Source organism: Arachis hypogaea, chromosome 20 (assembly GCF_003086295.3).
Source record: "Arachis hypogaea cultivar Tifrunner chromosome 20, arahy.Tifrunner.gnm2.J5K5, whole genome shotgun sequence".
Lineage (NCBI taxonomy): Eukaryota > Viridiplantae > Streptophyta > Magnoliopsida > Fabales > Fabaceae > Arachis > Arachis hypogaea.
The window spans coordinates 109,828,004-109,851,659 of NC_092055.1; the positions used below are offsets into that span (position 1 = coordinate 109,828,004).

General features: G+C 37.1%; 1 protein-coding gene, 1 non-coding gene and 1 pseudogene across 2 annotated transcripts; 2 read left to right on the forward strand and 1 right to left on the reverse strand.

The window, feature by feature from the left end:
- The first annotated feature begins 1,085 nt into the window (after positions 1-1,085).
- Positions 1,086-1,159, forward strand: TRNAI-AAU (transfer RNA isoleucine (anticodon AAU)). The gene has a single exon. It is a non-coding gene; the product is annotated as a tRNA-Ile (tRNA).
- A 123-nt stretch (positions 1,160-1,282) lies between these two features.
- Positions 1,283-2,355, reverse strand: LOC112786136 (citrate-binding protein-like; annotated as a pseudogene).
- Positions 2,356-6,208: 3,853 nt separating this feature from the next.
- LOC112786137 (uncharacterized) lies at positions 6,209-6,883 on the forward strand. Its single transcript, XM_025829548.1, has one exon. It carries the CDS (start codon positions 6,209-6,211, stop codon positions 6,881-6,883), a length of 675 nt encoding a protein of 224 aa, XP_025685333.1.
- Positions 6,884-23,656: the final 16,773 nt, after the last annotated feature.

Here is a 23,656-nt window from a genome sequence, read left to right on the forward strand (position 1 = left end):
CTTCCTCTCTTACTCCCCTGTGACTTCTTCTCGACGTTGTTGGTGCTCCATTATCAGCCATGGTTCATGAACGTTGAGCTCCTCACCACTGGCCTCGAGCAAGAAGGGCAATCAATTTAAGAATTAGGGTAGGGTGGCAAAACGACGTAGTTTAGTGGTGCAGGGACTTCGTTGTCCAATTTTCGATTTGAGCTTTCCACTCAGCAGTCCAGTTGTCACCCAGGCGTCCCACGTCATCCTCAGGGGAGCCAGATCAGACTTCTCCGATGGGTCCGGCAGAGGCAATTCCACGGATGGACTCATCCGTCCAAAATTTGCTAAGGTCGGGGATTTAAAAGTATTTTCAAATGCTCAGGGACGAAAATGTCCACGGGCCAAAAAGTCAGGGACCTATTTGTCCTTTTCTCATTATATTTTCTCTGTAGTATTTTTATTTTCTCATTTTATTAAAAAATTAAAATGAATAAATGAGATCATGGAGAAAAAGTTTGCTCCACGACTCCACCGCTCTTCCACTTAAATTACCTTCAGTAATTTTGCTTGATGAAATTCGGAAGTACCTAGTGCCATTTTCAGTACCCATTATCATCAACATCATCACAGCCATGACTTTCTCCTTGAAGATGTTTGTTGTGATGTTCTTCTTCTTCTAAACATGGACCATTGCCACAATAATATTGGTTACGGCAACGCCCAGGAAGCTTTTAATGAGTTCAGACACTAATAACTCAATAAAGGAGGATAACAACAAATGCTAGGAAACATTGCTGGAGCTTAAGGTCAGTTTTCCACCGTGGGTCTCTCCGCCCAAGGTCACTTATATATATCCTACCTCACTATTGCAGCGATTCCCCCTCCCTCAATAATCAATGACTACCACCGCCGTCATCATATCCCCGCGGCCAATGCTTCTCATCATTATTGTTATCCCGTCTCCAGCAACAACTCTAACCATATTGCAATAAACTAAGTTTCCCGCCAATCTCATGCATTTTCAATTTTTCATCAAGCTTTTGTGATACTTTCACTTTCATAATTGATATGCCTATGATAATAAAATTAAAAAAAGTAAAATACTTTCATGTGGCCTATTGGCTCAGTTGGTTAGAGCGTCGTGCTAATAACGCGAAGGTCGCAGGTTCGAGACCTGCATGGGCCAATTTAATTGAATTTTTATTTTTTTTTCATACTTTAGTCAGGGCACAATAGATATATTTTTATTCTTTATCCCATTTAATCATATACGATATTGTACATAGATCCGCATATTCCAATGATACCGTTATTTTTTCTTAAAAACCTTGATTCCCTTCCAACGTGATTCCATATAGTGGGAAGCATCATTCTATGAATAAACCCCACACTTAAAGGCATGAGAGGCACCACGATGACCTGCAGCCTCATGAACAAAAATCCCATCGATGTAAATCTTCACGGTAGAGGCATCAACGTCATGTATCACATTTAATTTAAACCATCTGTTCCATATGTTTGGAGCCAGCACTGGACTCCTATAATATGAAAGAGACCCTTTGTTGGTTGTAATCATGAGAGTGGTGGCACGAAGATGGGATGCTCCGAAAATTTGCATAACGCACACCCCAGAAGTGTCGCGTGGCACAAAACCCTGCGCTTCAAATTGCCGCACTCCTGATGAATAATCATAGCCCTGAATGAACAATAAAAGTGACAATTGAAAAATAATTAGTCAGTCGCGCAATGACATAATGCATTAATGCTAATGGAAGCATTTCAAGTGTGTTAGGAATAATTCTAAGTGTTTTAGTGCTTTTAGCTATTGATTTTAATCATAAAATATATGCATAATTAATATCAATGATTAAAATTATTTAAACACGTAATGGAAAATTTGAAAGGTTTCCAATATTATGTATATATTGGTAGTTAAGCTTAGTATTTGATGAAAACTTATTACATAGAGTCGTTTTTATATAAAATTAATAATTAAAAATCGTTAGATAATTTTTTATATTTAATTAAATTATTCCCTAATAATTTTTAATCATCAACTTTACATGTACGTGAGTATAAGTTTTGGTTTACTTTGATGGCGAGTTCAGTTCGGGGATTGGTTCTGCTATTTTTGGAGTGAGGTTTGTCGCTAGAGTACACCCACATCTTGTGCACTCCATTTACAAAGCTGTAACGTGCACTCTCCGGTACATCATAAGGCCTCTGAATTTCAATGTCTTTGTGGTCCAATGGAAGTTGAGTGAATCCATCGGTAAGGTTACGGTGCACGTGATGCGAACTACTTGCCCTTTGCATGAATAATGAGAAACAAGAAATAAACGAGTGCAAAGCAGCAGCAACATAATAACATACAGCACCCATGGTCTTGTACTTGAAAATAGTATATCTAGTAATTGATGTTGTAAAATGATGTAGTATATGTTTTGTATGAATCGAATTTGGTCACGGCTCAACTTAACGGGGTATATGTATATATATTTACACTAGTGAAGTGCCCTGGTATGATAAGTATAATGAAAAAAAATTAATATTAAGATACTGTTAGATTAAGTACTTAATATAAACTTTTTATAATAAATTGGATCATAAAAATAAAGATATATGATTTTACTTTTTAAAAAACTGCAAAATTTATAGGAAAAAATTAAAAATACCATTTAATTATAATAAACACATTATAATATAATTGTATAATAAAGTTGTGAACAAAACAATTTATTATTAAAGTCTGCTAAAAAATTTAACTATAAAATTAAAACTTTAATGAACAGATTTTTTTTTTTTTTTACCAAAGATAAGAAACTTGAATCCGCGACCTCTTAATTGAGTATGGGAAGACTATACCATTTGAATTATATCTCATTGACAACTTTAATAAATAGATTATTACCTTAATATAACAAAAAAATATTTGTTATGCCATTTACTAACAAAATTACAAAAAGATGACGAAATTCTATTAATAAAAAACTACAATACATGCAGTGCAATATAATTATCACCATATTTAGATAATAAACTTTCAAAAGTCATCATTTGAAGATAAATAATATTATTAATCAAACTAAAAAAGGTAACATTCATATGACCGGCAAGATTCTTTGCCAAACTAAAATCAAGTCACACGATAAAAAAGGTTTTATCAACTATCAAACCCTGTTAATTAATGAGGCACTAATTAATAAGCCAAAGCAAAAGTATGACCCGTAAATCACAATCAATTACAATGACAAAATAGAATGTGTGTTTAGCACCAATTAATAAAAACCCAAAACTAAGATTTCAAACTCAAATTAATAAAAAAATTAACCAAGAGGATGAGAGTTTGATTAACTGGACCATTGTTTATTAATGACATATATTTAATCGTTAGTGGAGGTTTAAGTCTATAAAATAATCCTGCCAAAGCTGTTGATTCTCAATTAACGATGCAGTTGGAATATCTCATATAATATAAAGGGAGACTAAATTGCCAAAAACAATGTGATTTGTTCAACCTTCTGTTCATATATTGCAATAGTTTGGTTGAAGCGAGATGAATGAGAGAGAGAGAGGGGGTGGGGAAATACCGGGAGGGGTAGAACTAAGAATGTCCATCATCTTGGCAAGGATCTACGGGTTTGGAATTGAGAAGCCTTTCTTCGGTTGGAACGGGATTCGTACACCGTTTTTGTTGACAGGCTGCCGGAAGACATATCAAAGAAGGAATTGTTTGGGTTGTTTTCGTGGATGGGAATGATTAATGACATCTACCTCTCTAGGAAGATGAGGAGTGGGGCGGTTTACTTGTTTGCATTTATCCGATATACTACGAAGGGTGGCGCTTTGAAGGCAATTGCAGAGAGGAATCGCATGTGCTTAATAGGAAGGGAAATATTCGTCGGAGAGGCTAAGTTCAGGAGGAATGTCTCTAAGCGGGAGACGGTCCTGAATAGTGCTGAAACAAGGAGGGGTATAGTCACTAGGTGGGAGATCGTGGAAATGTTCCTGAGAAGGATGGGGATCATATGGGAGATAGAGTGGGTGATTGCGGATTTAATCTTCCTCTGAACGTTGAATGCCTGGACGGAAGGGAACAGTTGGACCATGGAACTGATCCCATGCAGAGGTGTTGGCCGAAGGATAAGGAGGGGCCGAAGATAAGGGTTATCGAGGCTTTGATGACAGAGAATAATTTGGGCTGGCTGCAGCGGAGCATTGTCGGGAGTACTCTGAAAGCTATTGATTTTCAGGTACTGCACGCCGTCGCTCGAACAGAATGGCCTCATGTAGCAACGGTTTGCGAATTAGGAGCCTACAAGGCCTTGCTAATTTTTTATACAAATCAGTCAGCAGACGAGGCTCTCACTTTTGGCATGAATGGCCTTTTGAAATTCTTCTATCGAGTTGGGCGATGGAGTGAGAATGATCGGAGTGATAAGAAACGACTATGGCTCGAGTGTATCGATGTTCCTGTACATGTATGGTCTGAGGCTACGTTCCGCTTGATCGGTGAACAGTGGGGAGAGGTGGTGGCTTCTGATCCTGCGACAATTTCATGCTCGCCGTTTAGCGTTGGTCGGGTGTTGATTGACACGTGCATTTATGAGGTTATTCGTGAAAAGGTTCGCATCTCGGTCGGCACGGCTATGTTTGATGTGTTTGTCACCGAGATGGGGAACGTGGAGTATTCTTCGCTGGATTATGTGATGAATGTTGGAGTGGGAGGTAACCCGGGCCTTTCTATAGGAGATGGCTGCGTTCATGGGGGCAATGCAAGTCCTGATAAAGGTAGGTGTAGTCATGGGCAGCTGAAGAGTTGGGACGCGTCGGCAGAGCTGATGACGTTGCCGATAAGGGAGAAGGAATAGATAAAGGGTATATGTGTAATCTCCCCGGAAGATTTAAATGAGTGGAGTAACAAACATTTGAATTTGAAATCGGGAAGGACTATGTTTACGAAATCTGCTCCCAATATGACGAAGGCTGGACCTACGGGATCTCTGGAGCACGAAGTGGCTGAGGACTCGGAGAGAACTATGTCCCGTGATGTGGTTAACGGTGCAGGTGTTAGTGTTCCAGGTGATGTCACTAGTGTTAGGAGGTGTGTGGGTCCTAGTGATAACCCTGTTGTTCTAAATGGATTCATGGCCCCAACTTTGCTGACTCAGGCTAAGGATGTTACCTTGGGCCTCAAAAACTGCAGCCCACATGAAAAGGATGGCAGGAGATATAAGATGGACCGGGCTGACTTTTCTTTGGAGCGGGGCTTGAGCCGGGTCGGGTCTGGGGACGAAAACAATCCTGGAATTAGGCTCGATGATACTGCTATTCTCCAAGGCGGCGCAGACCTCACCATATGCATGAAGAGATCGGCGGTTCGGTCAGGGCTCGGTTGGGAGACAGTCACTGAGTCCACTGGCGCAGACGATGGAGGCCGGTTTGGTACCTGGATGCTGTCCGCCGACGGGGCTGGGATCCCCTTTGACCGTGTGGGCGACGGGGGGCCGACTCGAGCGATGGCGGGTGGCTTGGTTTCTGATGGAATCCCGGTGACGAGGATAGCGATGACTGACGGGGATAGCCGGGTAGGTGGCATTGTTGGACCGGGGATAGGCATGACTGGAGGAAGGCAGTGGAATTTCGGGCCTGGGGGTGTCGCAGATCAACACAGGATTGATGGGGGAGTGGGACGGGGAGATCGGTTGGGGATCGCTGACCGTGGGAAGGCTGATAGTTCGCAGCAAACAGATTGGGTTGGTGTGGATGAATGGGTGGAAGGTGGAAGTGGCAGTGTAAAGAAGCTGAGCTTCTTGGCAAAACCAAGATGCGATGATTATTGTTGCCAGGACCGAATTTGTTTACCAAATGACACAACCGGCAGTAACCCCATGGTAGTGGAACCTGACGGTATACTGAAGCAATCGGTGGAGGGGAATGGTAGGTTTGGGGAAGCGTTAGATGGTACAGGGGAGGAACAAACTGAGGTGGGAAGTGATGCTGGGTCTGAAACTCCTGAAATGGAAGGGACGAAAACAATGCAAGAAAATAGGAAAATATGGGACTTAGCTGTGGAATCTGGAGCTGAGTTATACAATGAGGAAGAGGATATAATGGCAATCCTTCAAGCCCAGAATGAGGAAATAGCACGGAAGAAAAAGCAGGCTAAACAGAAAGAGAAAGCTAGAAGAAGTCGTCCGAAACAAAAGAAAAAGGTGTGTACATCAGGCTTAAAATGAGTTTTGCATCATGGAATGTTAGGGGGTTGGCGGGGATTGGCAAGTTAAGTATGGTTAAAACCTTTAGAAAGAAGTTCAATTTGCATATGCTTGGGTTGGTAGAGACAAAAAAAGAGGTGGTGACTAGGTTTGATGTTGTGCAGCTGTGGGGTAATGATAGGGCTAGGTGGGAGTTTGTGGAAGCGGAAGGTGCATCTGGAGGCCTGTTGTTGATGTGGGATGTAACGGTGTTTAAATTAAGTAACTGTTATAAAGGTGGTAGGTGGTTATGTGTGGATGGAGTGATGTTAAAGAATAATTTTTGGTGTGCGTTCTGTTTAGTGTATGGTGAGCATGATAGGGAGGGTAAGCTCGTTGTGTGGGAAGAGTTGAGCTTCTTGTCTGGACTATGTCAAGTCCCTTTCTGTTTTATGGGGGACTTTAATGAGATTATTCAAGTGGAAGAAAGGCGAGGATCTACTTCTTTGCCGAGATCTGCAGTAGAGTTTAAATCTTGGATTCACGACATGGAGCTCATAGACCTAGCTTTACCTGATCGTAAGTTTACTTGGTTCAGAGGCCAGTCATGTAGTCGGATCGATAGAGTCTTGGTTAGTCTGGAGTGGCTAGAAGAGTTTCCTGAAACAAGATTACGAGGAGGCCAAGAGGTTTGTCAGACCATTTTCCAATGATTATGAATGTCACAAGGTTGGGAGGGGGGCCGCGACCTTTTCGGAGTCTGGATGCATGGTTTACTCATGAGGGGTTTTTGAGGATGGTAAAGGAGGAGTGGAGGTGCCTAAGGGAGATGCAGTTGATGGACAAGTTGAAGGCTTTGACGGTTCCACTGGGCAGGTGGCATAGAGAGCACTTTGGTAATTTGGATAGAAGGATAAATAATTTTGAAGAGGAGATCAGGAAAGTTGATGATTTGGTGAGCAATGGAGTAAATGATGGAACAATGGAAGCTAGAAGAAAGGCGCTTGTGAGCGCATGCAAGAAATGGTATGTCAGGAAGGAGATACATTGGAAGCAGATGTCACGGTCCAGGCATGCTAAGGAGATGGATAAAAACACTAAATACTTCCACAACTTAGCCTCGGCTCGGAGAAGGAGCAATCGGATTGATGCCTTAAGGATCCATGGATGCTTAGTGCAGAATCCATCTCGAATCAAGACTGCTATACGAGACTTCTATAAGGAGTTGTACCATCAGGAGAAATCACCAAATATTAGATTTCTGGAAGGGCTGGTAAGACGTATAAATGCGGACGAGGCAACAGAACTGGAACTGATGCCGAGTACTGAAGAAATAAAGTCTGTAGTGTGGGACTATGAGTCAACAAAAGCACCAGGAAGCGATGGGTATAACATGAATTTTATCAAGAAGTGTTGGGCAGAAGTTGGGAGGGAATTCACGGATGCAGTGATGGGGTTCTTCCATTCGGCAGTGCTACCTGCGGGTTCGAATGTCACGTGGGTGATGCTGGCACCAAAGTTTGTTGGAGCTATAGAAATAAAGGATCTCTGGCCGATCAGTATGGTGGGTTGTGTCTATAAGGTCATCTCTAAGGTGCTGGTTTGGAGGATGCGGAACGTGATTCCGGACCTAGTGGGTGAGACTCAGACTGTATTTGTACAGGGCAGGAAAATTCATGATGGGTCTTTGATTGCTTGTGAAACAGTACACTAGCTAAGGTCAAGGAAAAGAAGCTCAGTGATAATTAAACTGGATTTTCAGAAGGCTTACGATAGGGTCAAATGGAGTTTGTGGATATAGTGCTGCAAAAGATGGGCTTTGGACATAGGTGGCGGGGGTGGATTAAGGAATGTCTTTGTTTGGCGTCTATGTCAGTGCTCATTAATGGGTCTCTCTCTAAGCCCTTCAAAATGGAAAGGGGACTACGACAAGGGGACCCTTTATCTCCCTTTCTGTTTGTACTCGTCGTTGATGTGCTTCATAGAATGATCGGGGAGGCGGTGAGGAATGGGCACATTTCCTCGCTTTTGGTTGACAGGGATAACATTGAGTTATCACACTTACAGTTTACGGATGACACGATACTTTTCTACCCGCCAGAAGAAGAAACTGTACGGAATTACAAGCGACTACTGCGTTGCTTCAAGCTGATGTCTGGATTGAGCATTAATTTTGAGAAGTCCAGCTTCATTCCGATTAACTGTGAACAAAGGTGGCGCGCAAGATGTGTCTCTTGCTGGGATGTAAGGAGGCCTTACTCCCTATCCGGTACCTTGGCATCTCTTTGGGAGTGAACCCGAGGCTAGTTAAGACATGAAAACCAGTATTTGATAAGGTGGAAGAGAAGCTGAGTCTGTGGCAAGCAAAAACTCTTAATAAATCGGGTAAGCTGGTACTCATTAAAACGGTTCTTAATATCTTGCCTATTTACTATCTCAGTTTGTACAAGATGCCAAAGGCAGTAGTAGAGAAATTGATTTCCTTACAAAGACGGTTCTTGTGAAGTAAAGAGAATGGGAGGAGCGAGATACCACTAGTGAGATGGGAGGTAGTGATGGCCCCTAAAAAGGCGGGTGGGTTGGGAGTGGGAGATGTTGTGATTCGAAATACAGCTCTTCTATTCAAATGGTGGTGGCGGTTCTCGAAAGAGGACTGTCCCTTATGGAAGAAAGTAGTGTGCTCTTGTAATAACATGAATCCTTCTGAGATGCTGCATGGTCAACCTATTCCTTCAAGAGGGGGTCCGTGGAGAGACATTTGTCAGCTGCAAATCAGAGAGCCACAAATCAGAGAGCATATGATTAGAGGCTTGTCAATGGAAGTGGGAAACAGCATGACAATCCGGTTCTGGGAAGATGGCTAGTCAACTGGTGGTGTCTTGAAAGATGTGTTCCCTAGACTCTTCTCGGTTTCAAACCTTAAAGGATCTGTTATAGGTGACTGCGGATTTTGGGATGGGTTAGAGTGGATATGGAGCTTCCAGTGGAGGAGAGAGTTATTTCAATGGGAGCTGGAACTTTTGAACCAACTCCATGAGAGACTACGTTCGGTTAAGCTAGTAACATATAGAGAGGATAAGGTGGTTTGGAAATTTGATAGAACTGGTATTTTCTCTACTAACTCCTTTGTGTAGGTGATGCAGGAGGCAGTCCTTCCAAAGGAAGTAACAAGCTATAGCTTCACTAGTGCTATTTGGAGGGGTTTCGTCCCACCAAGGGTCGAATTATTTTCTTGGTTTGTTCTGATTGAGAGGGTGAATACCAAAGAAAGGCCTTGTAGATTAGGGGTCATTAACCCGCTTGATAATCTGTGTGCTTTATGCTGTAAGTCTGTTGAGTCTGCTTTTCATCTGTTTCTTGGGTGTGAGATCACATGACAGGTGTGGGGTGCTTGGCTATACGCTCTTGGAAGAGAATGATCCGTACCAGGTACACTAAAGCAACATTTTGAGAGCTGGACGACTGCGGCACCACGAAAGGATGAGAGGAAGAGGTGGTTGATTGGATTCTTTGCTGTAATCTGGGCAATTTGGCTGGAAAGAAATAATCGTGTGTTCCAGAATAAAGGATCAGAAGTACAGGAAATCACTAACAGGTCTTTTGTGCTTTCCGACGAGTGGATTGGTGGTGCATCCTTTGGTTGTTGATGGCAATGCCGAAGATGACTAGGAGTTGCTTTACCTGTTTCAGTTGTTAGTGAAATTTTATTTTTAGTTGTACTTATGGCATCTGAATTCTGTATGCTCCACCTTGTGTGTTGAGCTGTTTATTTCAAAAAAAAAATATAAAGAGAGACTAAAAAAAAAGAAAACAGCATACCCATTTGAAACACAATGCTTTATTTTTTAGAAGTAATTTATTAAATATTTAAAATATTTTATAATGCTAAAAATCTTTAGCACAGTTGCAACATATGAATGAAGAATGGTGAATACAGTGAATGGCCTCGGAGCAGCACTGGTTCCCATCCTTCCTGTCATACTCAGAGAAAGGCTTGCACGTATAGAAGGTATAAAAACTGCATACAGTGAATGGTTTGCCATGCATAGTCTTTCCAACATTATCACCACAGATTGACACACTTGTTCACCCAAAAGCTGTCATTGGCTTTTCCTGAGTAATACCAAAAAACAAAGACATAATTAATATGTTATTTAATCTATCATTTAATCACTAAGATATTTGAACTCATAATACCATAAAATGAAGAAACCTCTCCATGCAACAATATATGTTGATTGTTTGAATTAATCATTATATGTTACATAAGTTCAATCAGAAATAAAAAAAAATAATTTGAAAAGAAAACAAACATATATATACTCTAATGCATACTCTCACAAATCAAAACATGAGCAAAAGTAATTCCAAATCTTATTCATTATGTCTAACCAAAGCTCTGAAATGGAGAGTAAAGGTAATATTCAACATGATTATCAATATTTGTTATTTTTCACACTTTTTTTTATCATAAAACTTTGATCTAATACCCTCCTCTGCTGCAATGTCTTTCAAACATACCATAATACACAAAGCAAACCATATAATTTCAAAAAGGATAAAAATAAAATACAAATCCTTATAACATATAGCTCTTATGAGCCTTAACCATCCAACAAAAAAAATAACCTAAAGAACAATAGTCAATCAATCAATGATAAAGATGACAAATAGACCCTTTTCAGTGAAAATGCATAACACAAAAATATTTATCAGTAGGTGCTACGGTGCTACAATACTTTGATGATATGGAATTTTCAATAACTTGATTTCTTTTACAGACAAATAATAATAAAAGAAACTACAAACTTCAAGTTTCAACTAGATGAGAAAAAGTTTATGTATCTTCATGACAGGCTTCAGCAAATGACGAAAAATTTGAAGATTAGCATTCATCTCCGATGAGCTCATAAAATAATCCAATAATTAATAACAGAGGATAACACATAATAGACATAAGTTTTTTTTTATCTCACATCAAGTTTGAAAATCATGTCTATATAAATCATATGCTACTTACCTGACAATTGTTCAAGGGTTGAAAGCATGCTATTACTCTAACAACAATTGTTGATCCGCCTTCAATTCCATTCGCATGTTTTAATGCACCCCAAAAGATATGCCACAATAGAGTATGGCAATGAAGGCACTAAACTAATAACTACAAAATAAAAAATAAACTAATGTGAGAATGGGTATGGTAGTGTTAATGGGACCTGTGCTACCTACGAAAACAAAGATTAATCTGAGTTAGTTACTTTGTTATTTATGAAATGAAATTGTCTCAATTTGTGAATTCATTCATATCCATCATATATACCTTATTTGAGGCACAACTGAACCAAGCACCATAAGCTGAACCACTATGCCAGAGAAGGCCTTGCAAGGAGGAATGTGAACCTAAACCACCACCTTCTTTCTCCAATTCCTCCCTTCTCTTTCAATTATTACACTCAGAATTGCCATCATGGTTTCTTCACCTCCTTGCTTCTATGATGATATTATTTTCTTTCTTTTTTGAGGTTATGATAATGATAAAGATCTGAAGGGATCATATAAACAGTTAAAATCAAGACATTTACCAAATTCCATTATCAAAACTCAGAAAGGAGATAACAAACCGTGTATCATAAACAGTAAAAGTTACCAAATCTTAGTCAATAATGTATTAGAAAAATACGATTCTAGAGAAGTGATATGAAATGAAAATCAAGATTTTAAAATATGGTTGAAAAACATATTAAACAAATAATAGTAATGTCACTCTCAAATTAAAAGACTATAAAATCACTATTAGAAAAAACTAAAATAAAAAATAAATGCAATAACAAATCAATCAAATGCCGACTTCAAAAAGAAAGGAAGAAGACCGAAACAAAAGGGATTGCAAGAAAGAAAGCAGCAGAGTAAGGGATGCACAAAAGTGTATACATTCACTTGTTATTAAGAAAACAGTAGAGTCAGGGATTGCAAGAACTTAGAGTACCACAAATCTAAATGGGAGATTGAAGATCCCATAAATTTGGCTGTTGCAAAAAAATGTCTCTAAAAATCAGGCAGAGCTGCCGAATCTTGGACTCTGAGAGATGAATCTTCTTACTGGGGTGCCCACGATTTGATTTTTTCGTTGCATACTGTTGCTCCGTTATTAGAGTGATGAGAAGAAAAAAATTGAAAAACATGATCTGTGAGGATGACAAAAATGAATATATACTCTGAAAATACAAAAGCCAGGACATCAAAAACTAAAGGAAAATGAATAGTTTATGCTGTATTACTTAAAAATCTGATTTTGGTTTGTGCATTGGATGTAAATTGAAGATAAGAGGGAAAGATATTAAGACCTTTTGGCGAATTGCAAATAGAATCTCGACAACAACAATGAGGTTATGAATTTTCTGCATCAAAAGCTCCACACCAGGCAAAGACGCCTCTGCACAACCACAGCATTATCATTTCAATTCTTACCAAAATTAGAACATATACATCAGATCAAATAATAAGGAACACACATAGCTCATCATTGCAAACCATTATGAATCTGTGACTGAACAAATAGGATTATGAGTAGGGATATCAAAATTAGAAATCATATACGTTCATTTGAAGGAGACGACTACTTACATAAGCAGAGAATACAGAATCATTGCCCCAAGACCGTTGCTGGCCGCTTCTGGTGCTGCAATTGTGACTTCTCTTCCATTCTGTCTATCACTATTCGAATCTTCATAGCCTCACCAAACTGCATGCCCATTGTTGTCGACGCCAGTATGCATCTCTCGCTCCTCCCTGTCGTGTCTCTACTTCTTCCCTCTGCTTCCCCGCAACAAACACCGTACCATAACGCATGTCACCAAGAAATCTCTGTTGACAAAGAGAAGACAGAGATAACAACAATTAAAGAAAAAAAAGTGATGCAGAGAGATATATAGATCTAGGAGAAGAAAGACATGAGAGAAGATAGAGAAAGAAAGAAGGTTATGGTAAGAAGAAAATTGAAATTTGATTATTTGAGAGATGGTTTGAAAGCTTGATAAGGTTGTTTATATTTAAAATTAAAATTTCAATTTCAAATTACATATAGATTTAGTCGAAATTAAAAGGACGAACATCAGGAATATCTTGAAAATGAAGATGAATCCTTGTCTGGATGCAAATCTAGTCCAAACGAACAAAAAGACAAAGACAAATATAAAATTATTATATCGTTGTTGTGCTCTCTGCTTCCATAATCGCATTGCATGTGCTCTCTGTGGCGGCGACTAAGTACTTTCCAGCGATCTTCTCTCTTCCTTCGCTTCCTTTTCCGTATCCATCACTAAAGCATTGAAGATCACCACGAACTCCACCGCACCCACTGTGACCCCACCGCCATAGCACGGTCCACCACCGTAGCAGTCGCCATCTCATCCACCGCTGCAACCATATCACCAGCGACAGCGTTGCCTCCACTGTAATGACTCCTTTAAAGGTTGGAGCCATCAGGTACATTGACATTCTCTGCCTTAGTGCGTACACTAACTCTATAATCTCCACCTTCGACTTAAATTAGGAACAATAAGAATTAGAAGACGAAGATAAATAAGAACCATTGAAGAAGAAGATTATACAAAAACAGAATCAGTGAACGAAGGAGAAAAAACAGAAGAGGAACTAAAGATGAAGTAGTAGAAGAACCGAAGAAGAGGAGGAAGAGATAAGAATGGAAACAGAGAATGGAGAGAATCCTTTTTTAATTTTAATTTTGTATTCAAAATTAAAATTTGAAATTTTAGGGGGTGTGTACATGTAAATTGTAAAGCAAGCTGAGAAAAAGGGATAAAAAAATCAGATACGGTCATCAAAAGTGTGGTGTAACGAAATTGGTTTGATGTAGGACTGTAACATAAGAGTCATGATGATTGAAGGCATTGAAAGTTTGGTGGATGAATATACATATAATAGAAATTGAGAATAAATCTGGTGAATGACACGTAAGAATTCCACTATGAGAATAACCTTCTTTTTAATGTATGTTATAGGATATCTGAGACTTAGAGACTTTCGGATATTGTTGTGTTTTCTTGTGAAAGGAACTTACTAGGATGATTGATCAATAAAACAGAGCATATATATAATTTATTGATTAAAAATTAAAAGTAGTGACTCACTAACTTGAACGCCGGTATCTTGGTTTACTCCACTAACTAAGGAATTTTCTTTGTAACAGGTTTTGACGGCACTCCATCATATCATCAAAAAAGTTACGTAGGTGCCTACTGAATTGACATAGATTCTGTCCTGTGGGATAAAGTGGTAAGAGAGATCAGAGTCCAACAAACAAAGACGGAAAGATTTAAATTGATAAACTTGTTGAATGGAAAGATTGGGTTAAATTTTTCAAATCAACTACACATCCAAGTCTTATTGCATCCAAGTCCAATCAAGTAGGCCCAACATCAACAAAAACCACTCTCATTAAAGATAGCGTGTACACGCGCCGGAAACCTCAAAAACGTTATCTGTCTCTTCGCACTCTAATGTGAAAAACTATTCATATCTCATATTCAAAACTGCAACAAAGGAATTTGAAATCTCTGTCAAAATCTCTCAAAAAATTTTCAAATTCTCTGCGAAAACTACTGCAAAATCCGGTGAAGTGTTTGAGATCACTAACAAAAAATACAGAAAGAACAACAAAGATTTCTCAAGGTACTAAAAAAACTACTTGTTATTATGTTTAGTTTTTTCCTTCACATTTCTCACAATTCTCGCATTTCTACTAGTTCGGTTTATGGTTTAGTGGATCGAGTTCGTTTATTTAGTATATCGAGTTTTTCTAATTCAATTTTTCTTGTTTTTCTCTATAACAAGGGCATTGAATGAAACTGTATTGTTAGTTTATTGTTTCTAATAAATTCAGTTCATTTCTTAGTTTAATTGAGGTTCATTTGGATCCAAAAATGAATTAAATGTATTTTTGTTGATGATTGAATCTATGACTTCTTGTTCAAATCTGAAATAATTTTAGTTTATTTGTAAATTAACTAAGGTTCACTTGATGCTGCTATTAAGTATTGACCAAATTTTTTATTCTTTAAGAAATTTAGGTTCATTTCTTAGTTTAATTTATGTTCATTTGGTTTCGTTTTACTATAATTTATTAAACTTATTCATGTGCGGTTGTTTAGTTAGTTTTTGTTCAAATATGAACTAATTTCGGTTCATTTGTGAATTAACTGAAATTCACTTGATACTACTGTTAAGTATTGACCAAATTTTTTATTCCTTAAGAAATTTCGGTTCATTTTTTAGTTTAATTTAGGTTCATTTAGTTTCGTTTTGCTTGAATTTACTGAACTAGTTCATGTGTGGTTGATTAGTTGGTTTTTGTTCAAATCTGAACTAATTTTAGTTCATTTGAACCGAAGCTCACCCGATGCTGCTGTTAATTATTGATCAAATTTTTTATTCTTTACAGCCAAAATGACAAAGAAGACCATCTCAAAAAAGGATAAGCCACATTACGATGTAAGCATATACACATTAAATCAACTCTATTTTTCTATTATAAATATACCATATAATATAATGCTTCAAATCCTTACAGAAAACTCATGATTTGAGATGTTCAATGAGGTCGATAGCTAACGTATTTGCCAACACGAGTGAACAAAAGAAAACTATCATCGAAGAAATGGGATTTGGAGCTTTGAGACATATCCCATCATTGAATGTCTTGCACAAGCTCTTAAGGGAATTGGTACTTTCCTTTGATCTCTATAAACGATTCTTGGAGATGCGCCATGAGAAAATCTACATATCTCCTACCAAAAAAAGAGATGCACTGGGCCTAAATTCAAGCGGTATCATACCAACAATAACACAAATTAAAAGTTTGGTAGAGGTGACAATGGATGCTGGGGTGGCACCAGCATTACAATATGCGAAGGAAACAAGTCCGAAGCCAAGTTTGAGTATCCTTGAAAAGTACAAGATTCCAGTAAAAGAAAAGGAAATAACAGAGGAGCTGAGGAAAAAATATTATCAGTGGTTGACGCAGATCAAGATTGACAAAAAAGGGTCAAGCAATGAGTTCGATACCAGATTCCTCTTAGACCACGAAGCTCATTTAGAGGGGAATAGATGACAGTTCTTGTCTCTAAGACCCGGAGAAGACGTAGAAAAAATATGGTAAATTCTTCTGCTATTATATTAACATTAATGGTTTTCCTAAAAAGTTATATTCTCATATATCTAACAAATTTTGGTCCTATAGATGGTCTCCGCATTGTGTATGCTTCTCAACAACAAAAAATGTTGTAGATTTGATGAAGAAATATACTACGTCCCAACAGATATTGTGGTAAGCTATCATTAAAGTTTATCATTATTTTTGGTTCATTTTGATTATGTATGGTATGATACAAGAATTTTATTTCAGTTCATTTTACAGAATTCCATGTTGGTGAAGCATAACTAGGAGTACATTGATCCAGACACTAAGAAGGCTTTCTAGATCAATGAATTTAAGGAGTACCTACCTTGACAAAAAAATAGCATCCCATCCATTTGTAAGTTGTGATTTCTAAAACTTCTTAAATAATTTTGTTATTTGGTATCATTTAGACTGAAATATTCTATCATTTTCCCAAACTTCAGCTATTTGCACCAATTTGCCATGGAGGCCACTGGTGGTTGTGGATTGCTGATGTTCAAAAGAAGGTCTTTCATGTGCTTGACCCTATTAAAAAAAGATGTGCCTGTTGAAATAATAGCTTTGAATAAATTTGTTCTAAGTTATCTCTTATTTCTAGTCCTTCTGCTCTAATTAAATCATATCAATCACTTTTTATGCCTGATTGAGCATTGCTTCTATCCTATCCTTTTCAGAGCTTGATAGTATCCCAAATGAGGGTTTATGCTGGGGCAAAACCTTTGGAGGACAATGAAGAGGTCGTTGAAGCACTATATATTTTGATCAACAGTCAACAAACATCATATTAATCTTCTTATTATTCTTTGCTATAGTAGTGTTATTTAATATGTTTCACTGTGCTTTTTTGTATCTGTCTTATTAATCATATTTTATTTTCTAATTTCTTTATTAGTTTTGATTGTAGAATATACGTCATGAAATGGCTGGAAACAATCAATCCCAAAAAGATCAAAAAGCAAAAATACAAATGAAAAAACTGGAAACAGGTAAGTATCAATAAACATAGTTTAATTGAGGTTAATTTGATTTTGTTTAGCTTGACTTTGCTAAACTTGTTCATGTGTGCTTGTTTAGTTAGTTATAGCTCTGATTTTTGTCAACTGGATACGTTCAATGTATTTTGTTGATGATTAAGTCTTTTTGACTGCTTGTTCAAATCTGAACTAATTTCAATTCATTTGTGAATTAACTGAAGTTCACTTTATGTTGCTATTAGGTATTAACCAAAATTTTTATTCCTTAAATAATTTTGGTTCATATCTTAGTTCATTTAGGTTCATTTCTTAGTTTATTTTAGTTCATATGAATAAATTTCTTTTAATTGTAGGAACAAGTTGATGTTTTCAGGTATGAATATCGTCCAACCATTCTCTTGGACAAGATAAATAAATTGAGAGACAAAGTCATCGAGGGATCTGAAGGCATAAGAATCTCAAAGCTATCCGCTACCCTCTCAAGTCCTTTTTGTAGATTCTCATTTAAGGATATCGAAAGTAAATAGGTTTAGTCTTCTAAATTGTAATGAATTTCTATTAACATTCTTGAACATTATTTTGTAAGGAATTGTAAATGTTAATATATATTTGAAAATCTTTTGTTAAATTCCTTTTGATTTATTTGTTAGAAATGTATGGGACGTATTGACATCATATTAGTTTGAATGAATCTAGGTTCACACTGAATAGATTTAATATATTTATCAAACCTCAACTGTGGTGATGCGTGAGCATCTTCCTTATCTTTTCTTAGTAAATTTGCATTTGAATTGGTTAAACTTAATCAAGATTTAGGCGTTTTAAGTAATTATGAATGCTACTTTGAGTTGTGTGCAATTTGATTCGTTTCAGGTAGCGTTCGGTCGGATTTGGCAGAGTTCAGAAAGGAGAAATGGAGCCACGTGCATATAGATGGTGGCACCAAACTTCAACCATCCAAGTTTGGTGCTAGGAACTCATGAAGCTCTTGTTTGATGCGGCCATGGTGGTGCCAAACTTGAGAATTCCAAGTTTCGCGCCAAGATCACCATAATTCTTAAAGTTGATTCAGCCTTGGTGGCGCCAAATGCCGCATCACTGGTGTTTGGCGTTGAGAACGTTGGAATGAGTGCCCCTTGTATGCACAACGGGGCGCCAAACTTGGTATAACTCAAGTTTGGCGCCAGACTTTTGACCTAGGAGAACTCTCACGTAATCTTAAGGATTTCGTTTGATTTAATTAGGTTTTAGAAATTATTTTTAAATTAAGAAAAGATATTTTAAGTTTTTAGAAAATATATTTTACATTAATTAGGATTAGATATAAAAGGAGAAGATATCTTGGCCTAGGTTTTTTCTTCTTCTTCTTACATACTTTCGAGAATTACACACTTTTTTCTGCTAGGGTTTATTTTTCTCCATGAGCAACTAAACCTTCTGTTAAGGTTATGAGCTCTGTTTATTCTATGGATTAATACTATTATTATTCTACTTTCAATCAATGTACTGATTTATATTCAAGAACTACTTTCATTCTTCATCCTAGGGATTAGAGTATATTGGAAGATAACTCTTTTTCTACTTGAATTCTTGTTGAATCTTGGAAAAGTTAACTCACTTGAATAACAGCTTGAAAGTAATTTCTCATAATTCCATGATTATCTGGACTTAACACGGTATGTGACATATAATCATCTTATCTTTGGGTAATTAGGGTTTGTGTGGCTAATAAACTAGAATTGGACTTTAACCTTTAATCTAATTTATGTGACCAAGGAATTGGCGGTTGATTATGTTAGAGGAGATTAAATCACTAAGAAATTAGGGTTTGCCATGAATTGAATCTCGCATGATTAAACTAGTTGGTAAGAATTGTTAATCCGAAAAAGTAAATATCTCTAAAATTAACTGTTTCTCAAATACATTTCACACCCAAATCATTGTTTGCTTTCTTAATTCCTGAATTACCGTTTTAATGCTATTCGAACACAAAACACCCCTTTTTTTCTTGTCTAACTAAGTGAATCACTCAACTATTGTTGCTTGGTCCATCATTCCTCGTGGGATCGATCCTGAATCACCTGAGATATTACTTGGTACAACCCAGTGCACCTGCCAGTTCAGTTGTGGTTTTCTAAATTCCACAACAAGTGGCAAAAACACAAATGAACCAAAATTTAGTCATAAATGAACCAAAATGTATTCTAATAAATACATAAACTGTTTACCATAACATAATTGCAGAAGCTAATTTGAAAAACTAAAACGGGACTATTCAAATAAAACATAACACAAATAAAAAAATTAACCATTATTTTTATCAAAAGGGAAAAACAATATATGAGTAAAACATAAATGAATCCGAAATTTATTTTACTATAAACCGAAACTTCTATCATAGTGTGTCATATCCTCTCTAGGATAATTCATATCCTGCGCATGATAGAGGCTGGAGCTTGATTGAATCATTGATCCTCCATCCAAAAGGTTCAACTGCAAAAGAAGTAAATCATATATTAGCAAATGTACTAACATGCACAAACACATTTTTGCCTAATTAAAAGCAAATCAATGTTACCTCGCTTAGAGCTGTCTTTTTCTTTTTCTCTGATGCATTTGCGATCTTTTTTTCCATATTTGATCCCAATCTATTCTTGGGACATCCTCTTGTTCTAACACGTAGGGAACTTTGAAGGTCAATAACATCATTCAACGTAGCATCTTCATGAGATAACGAACATTTACCTTTACTTTTGCTTGATATTCTTGGATCTTAGCCATGACATTATCAAAAGTGCAGTGTAGAATTCCAGTCAACTCCTCAAATTCTAATGCAAGTTCACAAATATGGTGTGAGCGAAACACCAAATCATCAAATCTCTTACTTCTTGGCTCCAATAAAGGCTCGTCTTGGCTGCTCTTGATATGTGTGTGCCTCTTCTTTATGTTCTTACTCCAGCGTTACAATATATATTTCGATGCCACTTTATCAAATCGCTCAAAGCTTAAGGTACTCAAAGAATGACGGCACAATATACCCCTTGACTCAAACAATAAGCATTGGCATTTTACTTCGCATGATATCGCATCGTATGTAACAACAAACTTGTTGAACATTGAGTTAGAAACTTATTCTACAACTTCATATGTCGTAAAATCTAGAGCAGACTGGGTTGATCTTGTGATGCAATTCACCTTTCTTCTAAATTGTGCTTAAACTTCCCTGAACTTCTTGTGAGTATACACATGCTAAAATTGAGCCTCTATTGATGATTTTCTTGCACAAGGTATGATAGTATGAAAATCTGTGGCATCAAAATCTCTCTCTCTCTTTGCTCTCTACTTCCTAGGAAATTATCATATTGCTTCACAAATTGAATCAAGGAGCTATTGCGTGTAATAAACTTGTTAAAAAAAGCATGCATGCTCTCGCTCCTTTGTGCTTCTCATCTCGGCCCAAAAGTGGTGATCAAGATAAACTAGAATCCAGAAATGACAATCTTCAAATAACTCTGTAAATGAACCGAAATCAGACACAAAAAAACCGAAAGTTATACCTGTTTTCACCAAAAAAATAATAACATCAATTAATTCGAATGAAACCACGGTTACCTGAAAGCCACTTATTGCCTCCAACATCATACTTCATGAGAAAATCATTCTAATTTCTGTCAAATGCTTCTTTTGTGAACAAGTTCCAAATCACGTGACTCATCTCTTGTTCAATTTCTTCGTGTCTCTTGTAGCTATTTAATTTATGCAAAATCTTCTTCATAATATGCCAAATACACCACCTGTGAATTGTTGTTGGCATACAGGTCTCAATAGCCCTTTGTATCGATGCACATTGATCGGTAAAAATCCTTTTTGGTGACTTTCCTCCCATGCAACAAAGCCAATATTCAACATTCAAATAACTATTTGAATGACTAAATATCCTCACTTTTCATCAAAGTACATCCAAGAAGTGTCAACTGACCATGGTGATTCACAGCCACAAAAGAACCAAAAACCAAATTGCACTTGCAGTGGACACCAAAAGAAAAATCCGTTATGAACCGAAACTAGTTATGCGTATAAACCGAATACTATATCACAATGAACCAAAACCAGAACGGCAAAAATTACCTGTTTGTGTTGTAAATCGTATCAAATAAAACAACATCTACACGCATACCAAATGAAAGTGGCAGCCCAAAATACAGAATTAAGTGACAAAAATGACAGCATCTAGTACACATTATTCTAATTTACATTTACTATCAATATAACAACAGAAAATAGGTGTATTTGTATACTACAAAGATTTCTTAGTACAAGAATCACTGCATTCCTATATATTCATTGGAATGCAAAAATATTCTAATATATTTATAGATATACAAAAGAAATTTTATGAGTGGTTAGGAGAAGAATTGTTACCATCATCTTCATCTATGAGTTTAACACCATTATTTTTAAGGGCATTAACAATAGCCCACACCTTGGTTTGGATCTTAAATCCCTTCTTCTCTATTTCCTTAGTTACATTGTCATGAATTCCTCTTCCTTGTCCATCCCTAAATCCCTCAACTTTGAGCCACATGGCCAATATCTCCCCAACAACAACAGCTGCTTTCGCATTGCAGGACCGGCTGCACTTAAGCGACTGTTTAATGGAGTGCTCCGCCATAGAAGAGGTTGCTACAATATGACCATGGTTTCTATCCACCATGGTTTGCTGTAATATGTTTCAATGATATGAATATTCTCAGCACATACCGCTTCAAAATAGTCATTCTTCAGTTATCTAATGGCAGATAGAAAATTAAGCACACAAATTAGTTTAAACAAAAATGAAAGGGATGACTAAAAGCAATGCCACACACAATGAAAGGAGAAACCAATGTCTTGATAGCAAACAGGTCATTCACATTATTGATTGCAAATTAATTATTAGGAGTAATAAACATGAAGGATACACCACTAAGTCTGAAATTATACATAAAAGCAACATTTATGTATAACGAAATGAAATGTCTCAAGTACATAACAACATTGACACACTAAAATTTAAAACCATGAAGAATAGTACTATGAGCGTGACATAGCAGAAAAAATGCATCAAACTATGAAAATCTCAAATATGAATATAACATGTCACCTAACTTATGAACATTACCCAAATAGGTAAACAAGGAATCAACGTTCAATCCACTTATTCAATTACATTGAACAAAACCATGAACGTATTCAAACAACAAAACTAGAAATCAAGAGATTAAGGAATGATAAGAGTAAGGAACCATTAGTTTAAGCAGCAACCATGAGCTCACTAAAATAATATTCCACACAATAAACTAATTTGCAAAGCACATGTAGTTTAGGCATTTCATCAAACACATCATGAGTAAGTAAATAAAATGAAACTCTTACCCATAGCCATTCAAAAACTACTAAAATTGAACAACGAATTCTTCTCGAGTCCAATGGCCCAAAACTCAAAAGCTTGAGTTTAACAATGGACTAAAATTGGGCTTCTTGTGGGGCTTAAGCCCAAGTTTCTATTAATGCCAATTCTTCTGTCTAGAAGTGAAGCCCAAGAAGAAAAGGCTCTGAAAAAAAAATAAGAGCTGAAGAGTGGTGTAGACAAGCCATGTAGAGCCAAAACCAAGAAAATAAAAAGCCATTTAAAGCATTTCCACACCAATCATCCAGTGTTATGCAATCAAGACTATCAGTCTTGGCAACCCAGGTAGCATTTGGAAGGAAGACTGAGACTAAAAGACAACCTATATATTATGTTTGGTGTAAAGTATATATGACTGACTTATGGACTTATGGTTAAAATTCAATTTCTTTAAGAGAGGGATGACATCAGAACTCTGGGGATAAGTAATGCGTGGTGCCCTCACTCTGTTAAGTGGGATAAATGTAACTCGTCCACCTTTATGTGCGTTAAAAACACTAAATCCCCGTAGGCGTCCCTGAGATTCACGAATTTCATCGTTTTAATCCCTCGAATTCAAAATTCACTATAGTGGTCCTCGAGATCCAATTCTAGGAACCATATTGGTCCCTGAACACTTTCCAATGTTGAATCAATGAACGAAATGTGGAGCAGTTGAGTTAGCTCTGACTTGCCACGCTAGACACATGGTTAAATAGTATCATTTCGTTTTAGCTCTTAAATAAGGCAAAAGAAGGTCGGTTTGGAGAATGAAGGCAAATATAATGATTTGGATATCATATAAACTCTTTTTCCTTTTTTTCATTTTTGCCTTTTTCAAATGCCAAAACGAAATGAGCTATTTAGCCATATGTGCAGCGTGGCA

Coding starts and splice junctions, on each gene's coding strand:
- LOC112786137 (XM_025829548.1), top strand. CDS start 6,209: ATGAGTTTTGCATCATGGAATGTTAGGGGGTTGGCGGGGATTGGCAAG.